Genomic DNA, 10,700 nt, shown 5'->3' on the forward strand with positions numbered 1-10,700 from the left:
TTTAACTGGTGTGCACCAGCTACACTATAGCCAGCCTCACGGATGGCTTTAAGGAAAAGCACATTTTTTTAAAAAAACTTCTTTTTTTTCCATAATTCTGTCCAATTGACCTATCTAAGTCGAGCAAAAATGACCAAAATGTGGGCAGATAAAGGGTCTTATGTATTTTAGGTTAAGAGGCAAAATAGCAGCGCAAAGATTAAGTGATGATATATTACATTCCTAGCTGGTATCGTATTCGTGGTTGTTACTGCACTTACTAAAGATAGTTTATTAACTTCGTGGTTAGAAGTTTATCACATTTCTTGTTGGTCAATTGCATTGGTGGTATTACGTTTAACAATTAGATTATGAGCTCGAAATTTCTATCGGCCTCATCAACTATCACGTCATAGAAATCTACAGCTAATAATCTAATTGTTTTAGTGGAATCCTTACTGAAATTCCAATCATTTTTCAATGCAGTATTAAACTTCATGCTTTAGCAAAGTAGCGCGGATTGAATTGTTATTTGAAACTTGTATTTGTGCACGTGCGCTGACTGGTTCACCGAAAAATTGTGAGGTTTCAAAGTCCCATAACGGTTAGTTTCTCTTTTTTTTTACGGTTCTTGAGAATTAAATTATCCAGTGATATTTCGAAATCTTCTTCGAAATCTTAGAGAAACTAGAAAACGTTGACACTGTGCGGAAGACCCCTTTGTCCACTGCATTCAAATGGCTCACAGTATACGAGTAGCTCAGCCAATCAGATTTCAACATTTGCATTAGTAATCTACTAATTGTGGCATGCATGGGTGACACAAGTGCCTTTTGGGTAGGAAGGCTTTAGTTGCTCAAGTTCAGTCGGTTTTTTCTGTGTAACAACGAGAGTAGTGTAACACGAAAGATCCGTTTTTACCACATTTCAAACTCCGAGAAGATAGCTAAAATCATGACGCCGAACAGAGTATTTGTCAAAATTTTGGAGGTGGTCGGAAATGTGCTAATGGGGTTATGAGGGAGACTACAGTCTTCCTGACTGTAATTATGCACCCTATTGAAAAAAGTGTAATTTCGAAGCACTTCCTTAAACGTTTTTATCTTGCACATAACCTGACGTAGGATCTCTCATACTCATTAAGTTTTTATCATTTTCCAGTAAATATTCAAATTTTAAAAGTACCGTATGTCAATTAGTGTTGCTATTTTACTAGTGTCCCCAATTAGTCTAACTCAAGAGTTATAGCCTGAACATAGCCTTTTAATGTAATCTTTCTGTTTTTGAACAGATGGAAACTTCACCATGAAGAGATATCTCTGCCCACGAAAGATCTCACCAAATATCTGTTCCTTTCGCATAATTTTAAACCTATTTATTCTACTGAACATCATAACAGTGGTATCGACCATCTACTACTTGATTAGCAAGCAAACCTTCGCTCGATATACAGGCCGTCATCCATTTAATCCAATCATGAAATGCAGAAACCTCACCAGCCTACAAATGGATCAACTACTTAATCTTTCTTACAAAGTTCATCAGGTTTTGGACGAGCTAGGAGTAGAGCATTGGCTCATGTACGGCTCACTCCTGGGAGCCCTTCGTGGCCACGCTCCTCTTGTCTGGGACGACGACGCCGACATCGGTTTGGACGGAGATGGCACATTAAAGGCGCTCAGCAAAACTGAATTCATTGAAAAACTTAAATCTGTTGGCGCGAAACACGTAGGTGATTTTTGCTCCCGAGATGGCCTAATTACGATTCAAGATGGAAACTCGGAGTTTTCCGTCGATATGGTGGTTTTTAACAGATCAGGAAAATGGATGAAGAGACTTGGCTGGGCAACATGGCTGTTCTATTTTCAGTACAATAATTTCCACACATTTCCAGCTAAGCTTATTGAACAACCACTACCTAAGATTCAATTTGGGTTTTTCAACATTTCAGCGCCCAGGGGTGGAAAAGAGATTTTGAAGTACATCTATCCTACTGACTGGTGGAAAGTTGTAAAGCCTCCGGAGTGTTAATATGTCGGCTTATTTGTTTGAGTCTGGCAATGCAAAAACACACTCAAAGTGATCTACTGACGATCTGGAGCTATTATCTAAGAAAGTGACATCTCGTAGTTCTCAAAACCCTTTCAAGGTCCTCTACCAGATGCCAAAAATTGTCGCTTGCTTGTCTTCTCGCGCGGGAGGGTAGTCTGTATATCTCTGGATAGGGGTGTCCCGTTGAGGCAATGAAACCCTTACCCAAATCTACGCCATGATCAGCTTGATTTTGCAACCCTTATTTAGACTAGGTACCAAATACCCCCTACCCTATCCCAGACTAGCAGGAACTTTATTACTATCGTAGTCCAGCATACGCAGACTAAACCAATATCTTACAAAGTCACTTCCGAGTTTCGGTTTCTAGTATAGAAGCCCGGGTAAAGAACCCTGTTCTACACTAAATTATTCATATATTGTCTACTTTCCTCGCAAATTGTACTCTATATATTCTAGACCAAAACTGTATAATTTCTATACCCTAACTCAGATTAAACTTCCTGAAAACCATACTCTTCACAGCAGCACGATGCCCATATAGTTTGGAGTACCCCCCCCCCCCTGGGTCTTCTCAAACGACTGAGAAAGGCGGCATTATCTTTGATGCTATTTATATATTTAGCAAAATAGATAGACTTATTGTCCATGCGTGCACACATAGTTATTTCCGGATTCTTTGGTTTTCATGATACAGTAAATTAGAGAGAAGAATGAGCGAACTCAAGGAGCAGCACGACCCATCTTGCTATTACTTTTATTGTACTTTGCAGAGTAGGACTCGGTCGACGTAATAAGGACTTGAAATAACAACAGCTGATGCGAACGACACAAGGCAATTTTCAACACTTGTGCTGATGAAAGTAATGAATTATGCTCGAACTCTGGCCGGCAGAACTTATCCATACCCGGGCATGACTAGCAGAACAACATCGATTCTTCACTTTGTGGATTATGTTTTATTTTATGCAGGTAGTCACCTCATACACTCATTTCGTTGTTGTGCTAGCAAACTATGGAACTCATCCCCGGATAGTGTTCGTGTATTTACATCTCTTATTGCTTTAAAGCTGCACTAAAAACTTTAGATTTGGACAAGGAATGCTGTTCATTTTGTGATAAATACTAGTCTTTAATGTGGCCGGTTAATTTCTCATGTATATTTTGCACATTTGTACTTGTTTATTCTTATCTATTTCCTAAATTATTTGTTAACCAATTTTGATGAATTTATCTATTATGTGTATTTCTTAGTTTTTAACTTCATGAATTTATTTTCTTCGGAGATACTAGCATGTTTTTGCTATCAGGAAATTCGAAGTAAAATAAAGTTTTTGGTTGGTTGATTAATTGATTGATCGATCGGTTGATTGATTGATTGGTTGATTGATTGATTGATTGATTGATTGATTGATTGATTTATTGATTGATTGATTGATGTCTTACCTCACTGGCAATGGAACATTTCCAACCTGAATTCTACGTTCCCTATAGCCCTGAAGTCAGCAATTTTTTGCCAACGAGCTTGAGGAGCTAACATGTACAGTGCATTTTTGAGGTGCTAGATTCTACAAGAGTTACCCATCTCAAGTCAAATTCACAATAACTTGTTGATCGCGTATAGCATATTGTATGAATTACTATCGAATGAATCATAAGATTAGGGTTTTCAGATCGACCGAGCAACGAGTAGAAATTCGAAAAGCCGGTGATTAGTCTAATGAGGCTTGACGGGCAACTTCCATTACGCAGCGCGTTACCCAGAAACCAAGTTTTTGTTAGTAACTAGGTCATTAAATAAACAGCTAATAACCTGATGTAGTTCTAGGACGCACGCGGCCTCGACGATGCGAAAAGCACTTGTGCTCATGAACGCAACAAGAATTGCGTTCTCACAAACTGTGTCGCACGAATGTCATTTGTCCCATTCCCACTAGCTGCCAATCCTTATTTTACGTTGCTAACATTTTCTAAATTTCAATAGCTAACCTCATGAAAAAAATAATCACGATCAGCTAAATAGAACAAGCATTGCTACATGACGTCATAGCCGAAGATATAATTTCATCTATCGTCTTGTTTGCTTTGTTGGCAGCTATGTTTCCCTGCATCAATATTCCAGAGCAACCTCAAAGGGAATCAAAGAAATAGAGATCTCAAACTCGGCTGATTGAAAAACAGGTTCCGTCATGTTGTTGTCTGTTTTGGTGGTAGACTGATGAACAAGTTGCTTCGACATGTAGTTGGATAACTATTAACTAGCTTGTTCATGTTCCTGTACAGTTTCGGTCGAGCGGAGACTCAAAGTGTACTGAGAAGGAAACGCTCTCAAAACTTTGGGGAGTTTAACTCTGGAGAGCGCTGCTTGGCTTGTGTGAACGTAACCTCGTCACAATTTCCTCATGCTCCTTTCACTAAGTACCTGTTCGTTGTTTAGCAAGAGAGATTCTTTAACCTGTAAAGTAATATTTTACAACTTACATGTCCAAAATGTTCTCATCAGTTCCACACACTTTTATACTGGTTAATATATTGGTCATGATATCATTATCGAAAAAAAAGAAAAATTGAAGCTTGGAGGGGGTTCCATCTCTGCAAACAGGGGAGATCAGAAATTCGAATAGAGGACAGTCGTTTCAGCGACAAACTGTCTAAATTTAAGTGCACTAATTTAAAATTTGATCGAGGAATTAGTTGGTCAACTGTGTACATTTTTCTTCTCAAATTTAACACGTTTTGTCTAAATTGCCATATTATGGCCATAATAAATCACTTCTGGAGTGTCTATTTGGCCTCACTGCTCGTTTAATGTAAAAGTAACTTTCGTTCACTGGCCAAGATGTATCTGAGTTGCCTGCGATAGATTCTAATTACAATGCAAATCAATTTTAAAGTTCTTACCTACTTCATATTTGACCATGGCGATTTACGGGTATATACATACATACATACATACTTTATTGGCTCGTCCCCACGGGTATATTGTACAAACTCAAAACCTGACCAGTTCCCAGTTGTCTTGATAGCTCAGCTGCATGGTAGGGCACTACATCAGTATCGTGGAACTTTTTTAGGCTATCTTTTCGCAACGTCGTTCTTGTGTACATGACTCCGGCGAAGATCTCTCATGTCTTTCAATCTCTATCCCGCAGTTCAAGAATATGATGTTTCATATATTCACTTCCATAGTTAAAACTTTTATATCCAAAATGGAGGCAACTAACACCTGCGAAAAGAGCTGACATTGTAACGATAGCTGAGAAACTGCTTAAAATTGAATTGATAACTGAGATTCTAGCTAGGAAAAGACATGTGCTTAGCAAATGAATTGGTTCATGCTTTTAGCTGCGCATAAATCGAGTTGTGGATAAACTTGGCAAGTTTGGAGAGCACTCAAGAAGCTACAGTTGCTCTCGGCTCCGCCTCGACCGACTCTTACGCTCAGGGCCGTAGATAGTAACAGACAAACCATTATTTTCTGTTTTTGTTGTTTATAGTCACCAATAACACCATTAATAGCTAGGAAGGGAAGTTAACCATGGACATTGCCGCAGAAATTATTCTTTTCTGTCTATGGTCGCCACTTCTCTCGTGCTCTCCACTCGGCAAACGTCCCGCGTGTACCCATAACTCGATAAACAAACGCTAAGCATGGACCAGTTCCCGGCTTAATATTGTCCATATTGGTTTGCTACAAAACTGATCCAAGACGGATCAAGATGATTTGCACACATTCGCTCTAAAGCAACAATGCATGAGCGGGGAAAGGACGTAAAACCTCTGCAAAATACACCCGCCCCAGAGTTTTATCTAAGGCACAGCGGTTTAAATTTATTTCTATAAAACAACGTTTTAATCAACTGTTGAGATGAAGCAAGCCACACTGAAGTGGAACTTCATAGAGTATAACTTCTTTGGTTGTAGTTGCTGTTGATATCCCACTATGAAAGGAGATTTGTTCCCACGAAAGATCAAGCTGAAGACCTGGTCGTATAGCAAGATTTTACTAGCACTCGTAACATTTACCGTGGCTGCGTACTGCTTTCTAAACCTGAACTACTACGACCGATACACTGGCTATCAACCGTGCCGAAACCTCACCAAGTCGCAAATGGATCAGCTCCTTCATTTCTCTTACAACGTCCACCCGCTCTTGGATGAGCTGGGCCTTGAGCATTGGCTCATGTACGGCTCACTCGTAGGAGCTCTTCGTGTGCAAGCGCCTCTTGCGTGGGACAAGAACATCGATATCGGTTTGGACGGGGATGGCAGATTAAAGGAACTCAGCAAAACTAAATTCTTTGATGAACTCAAATCTGTTGGCACAACAAAAGTAACTGATAATTGGTCTCGAGATGGCCGAATTAAGATTTATAATGGAAACTCTGAGTTTTCAGTGGATTTGATGATTTTTCATGGATCAGACAAGTGGATGAAGAGACCTGGTTGGGCAGCACAACTTTTTTACCTTCATTGTAATAACTCTCACAAGTTTCTAACCAAGCTTGTTGAACAACCACTACCGAAGGCTCGATTTGCACGTAGGGGCCAAACCACCCCCGAAATGTTTTGTCAGTTCTTGGGTATGTTACATCATTTCGCATTACTTAAAAAGTATTGACTCTTTCTACACCAAACTTGGCAGATAAGCAGGAGACCTATTGCCAATTATATTTAGGTGAAAATGTCAGTAAATGTCAAAGTTGTGACGTCACAGTGATGACGTCATGTTTTTTTTGCCACTTTTGAAGTTTTTAATATGTATATTTTTTACAATGTGTTCGAAAGAGCACATCAAGGAGAGTTGAAACCTGAAAAAAGTTTGTCCATATCACAAAAATTAAATGAAATATGGCATTTTTAAATATGAAAAATAACTCTGCAAAATATGGGGTCCCCCCTTGAGAAAAATCCCCAAATTGGAGCCGTAATTTTGTTCCAGCAAATGCAGCTATGTTGCACATGTGATGTGCCAGATGACTAAAGCAAAAATAAAGAAGAAAATCGGAATAAAAAATTATCCCTCTAGTGTTATTACGTTAAAATTAGTTTTGTTACGTCATAACCTGTGACGTCACTTGTTTTTTTACTATTAATACCATCCTAACAAAGCCGAAAATGAAATTTCTAAAACCATACGATTTTTGACAACATCAAGCTTTCTATTTTTCTAGATTATTAGCCTTCCTAGAGTAAAACTGAAAAAAATAAACCAGAAAGACTGACTTAAGAAGGACAGTATGGTTAAGCAAATTCCGGGGGGACAACAAAAAAATATTTAACTTACAATATCTCAAAAAATAATCATCATAGCAAAAAACGGTTTACGGCATTTTACTCCTCAAGTCAAGGCCTTTCCAATGACATAATCTTTTTATCAGATTTTACAAAAAATTATAGCACGTTTTGGTGACGTCATCAATTATGACGTCATAATCTGACATTTTGTCACAACTTCCAAATTAAAATAAACTGGAGAACAAAGAAAGCTCATCTGCCAAACTTGGTTCAGAAATATATAAACCAAGCAAATATAGCCTTCATGAAACATTAGGGGGGTGGTTTGGCCCCTACGTGTTGGGTTCTTCAGCATTTCGGTGCCGAGAAATGGAAGCTAGCGAGATGTTAAAGTACAGCTATCCTCCTGAGTGGTTCAAAATAGTCGAGCATTTGGAATGTTAATCTAAAGCAATGAACTTTGTGTTTCTGACTGAGAGTAGAAGTGCTCCTTAAGTAGTATATAGGGTAGTCGACAAATACCGTTTCGCAGAGGAAGAAGTATTTCCTCGTTTTTCAGCCCCCAGCTTTAAGTCCGAACCTCACAAGCTCGGTTCGGTTAAACCAGGGGGCTGTAAAACGGGAAATACTTCTTCCTCTTTGAAACAGTATTTGTCGACTACCCTATATACTACTAAGGGAGGGAGGGGCACAATTAGAAACAAACGAGCCCGCTGTTATACCGCCCGAGCCGCGATGTCTCGAGCAACAAACAAGTGCGCGTGGCTGATGCGGGGCCGGAAAGAAAGTTGCGGAAAGTGGTGTGTGGGGACCTTTTGCAAGCAGCACAACTACCAGCTAAAGAAAGGGATGAGAATGCAAGCCCCATGTTGGGTCTGCGGGGTCGGGGTGCTATGCTACTACTGGTTATGCAGCGGATGCGGAGGAAAAAACGTAAGGCAGCGGCTGTTGCGGAAGCGTGAAAAAGCGAAGAAAGCTTTCGAGCTCGTTCTTCTCGAGCTGAAGTCAACCCAATTGGAGAAATGAGTTTTTGTATCATACCGCAAGAACTATGGCTTCCAACAACCAAAGGTATGAAGAAAGACTGGAAGAAGAACTCGCAAAAATCGATCCAGCAACGTTGCAGTATTTGGAGCAACTTCTTGCAGAAAACGCTCCGGCGGCAAGAAAGGCTGTCCAGAACGTGCTGGATGAACCAATTTCTCAAGAAACACAGAAGAGTTTGCAAAACCCCTTACTCCCAAAGCCTTAACAACCAAGACCCCCTCCACGCCAAAGAAAGTCGAGAAAAACGCAAGCTCTTCTGAGGGAGTACGACCCCTTCCCTGCGCGGAAAACTCGAACAGTGACAGACTACCAGAAGGAGATTCTGGATCTGTTTGATGACGCAGAGAAAGAAGGGGAAGAGAGTACAGGCCGGCGTTTCATTCGATGGCGCTTCATCAGAGGTCTGGGTAGAAATCTCGAACCAGACTTTATGTCGAGGATACGTGAAAGAGTAAGCACGTCGTTTTATCTGAGGCACGTTTTCGCGTATCAGTTGCGCAACATTGAGGATGGAACTGTGATCGTGTACTACTCGAACCCCAAGGGCTCACAGTGGTTCAACAAACTGGAAGACGCGGGAGAATGGCTTAGCCGCCAGGAAGAACTGCGTCTCGACCTTGAAAGAGTTGAAAGGCCCAACACGAAGTGGGTTTTTGAAAACTTTTTCAACGTTGACCTGAAGGTTGTGCTTAACAGGCAGCCTTTGGTGGGAACAGGGCCTTTGCCTGACTGGCTGCGCAACCTTGCCCATGGTCGGGCGATGGCGGCGTTGGACACGTATAACGACAACCTGTGCCTATGGCGGTGCATCGCTGTGCACCGAGGGGCGCGCACTGACCGTTGTACAAAAGAAGCCCGAAGTCTCACCCAGAGTTTCTACAAACTAAATACCATTCCAGAAAACTTCGCAAAAACGTCTCTCGATGAGTCGGAAAAGGTCGAAGCCCATCTGAATGAGGGCTCACCAGTCTCAACTTGGTTTGGAATTCGTGCCTACGAGCCTGAGCGTTTGGAAGACGGAGAAGTGGTTTGGCACCTCAGAATAAACCCGAACCCCAAACTCAAAAACGTTTTGACGATAGGAGTCTACGAAGGCCACGCTTTCTTGATAAAAGACATCGCAAAGCTCGCGAAAACCTATGCATGCACGCATTGCGGGCAGAGATTCACACAAGCTTGCAGTCTCAAGCGGCATCACGAAACCTGCAGCTCGGGAAAAACGGTAATCTTTTGCCCGGGGACAAAAGTGGAAGCCCCGCAGACAGCTTTCGAGAGAGTGATGTACCCGAACATCACAGCATCCAGGCAAGCGCTGCTGTGGCTGGAGCGAGAAGCGAAGCAACGGGGCATCCACATCCACCACGCGATGTGCGGGCACGGGGGCGAGAGATGGCTTCCCCGAGAAGGCTGGAAAATGAAGTCTTCTCCTGTTGACGGGTACAACAACGAAACGAGGACGGTGTTCCAATACCACGGCTGCCCCTTCCACGGATGCCCAAAATGTTACCCGCGCTGTCGAGAACAGATGGCTGTGATTAACGGAAAAACACCCGAACAACTGTACCAAGCCACCATGAACCGTAGCGCATTTCTGCGGAAGAGCGGCTACAAAGTAATCGAGGCGTGGTCTTGCGAAGTTGGGTATCTTAAGGGGGAGCTCCCGAGGAAGCAAACGAAAACTTACCCGCACGATATCTTGTATGATTTCGAGGCGTATGGCGACAAAAACTATCGGAAAGAACCGACAGAAGCGCTAACGATAGAAAACGCGCACGTACCAATCTCTGTGAGCGTTGGGGACACTCTCGAAAGAGAGCCCACCCACATCTGCGAAAGAAACCCCGAGAAGCTGGTCCGCAAGTTCATGAAAGAGCTGGAGAGACGCGAGAAAAACATCCAGGACCAGGTGCTAGCAGAGGTTGTGCTGGAAGACATTCACCTACTGCCAAAAGACCAGCAGCAAAAAATCTATGAATGGTGCAACCAGGTTCCTGTCGTGGGGTTCAACTCAGAATCGTACGACCTGAATCTGATCAAAAAGCACTTCGCCAGCACGCTTGCCTAAGTATCAAAAAAAGTCAAAGTGGCCAAGAAGGGGAACAAAACCATGTTCCTGCTCACCTGGGGGGCCCGCTTCCTCGATATCATCAACTACCTTGGCCCGGGGACGAGCTACGACAAATGGGTGAAAGCCTACGGATGCGAGGCAGCGAAATCATGGTTCCCCTACGAATGGTTCGACGCCCCCGAAAAGCTCGATTACCCCGGGCTCCCAAAATACGAGGGCTGGTATTCGAAGATAAAGGGCGAATACGTTCTCACGCGGGCTGAATGGGAGGGATGCCAGTGATAACAATGGGGTGCAAGGCCTGCACAACTCCCAT

General features: G+C 42.2%; 2 protein-coding genes across 2 annotated transcripts; both read left to right on the forward strand.

Annotated features, from left to right (window-relative positions):
- Positions 1-829: 829 nt before the first annotated feature.
- LOC145464330 (uncharacterized) lies at positions 830-2,576 on the forward strand. The gene has a single exon (XM_081448177.1). The coding sequence runs from the start codon at positions 1,285-1,287 to the stop codon at positions 2,008-2,010; it is 726 nt and encodes a 241-aa protein (XP_081304303.1). The 5' UTR covers positions 830-1,284; the 3' UTR covers positions 2,011-2,576.
- Positions 2,577-4,614: 2,038 nt separating this feature from the next.
- On the forward strand, positions 4,615-6,652 carry LOC145463784 (uncharacterized). Its single transcript, XM_081447574.1, has one exon. The coding sequence runs from the start codon at positions 5,975-5,977 to the stop codon at positions 6,650-6,652; it is 678 nt and encodes a 225-aa protein (XP_081303700.1). The 5' UTR covers positions 4,615-5,974.
- Positions 6,653-10,700: the final 4,048 nt, after the last annotated feature.

The sequence above is a fragment of the Orbicella franksi genome, chromosome 12 (assembly GCF_964199315.1).
Source record: "Orbicella franksi chromosome 12, jaOrbFran1.1, whole genome shotgun sequence".
NCBI classification, from domain to species: domain Eukaryota; kingdom Metazoa; phylum Cnidaria; class Anthozoa; order Scleractinia; family Merulinidae; genus Orbicella; species Orbicella franksi.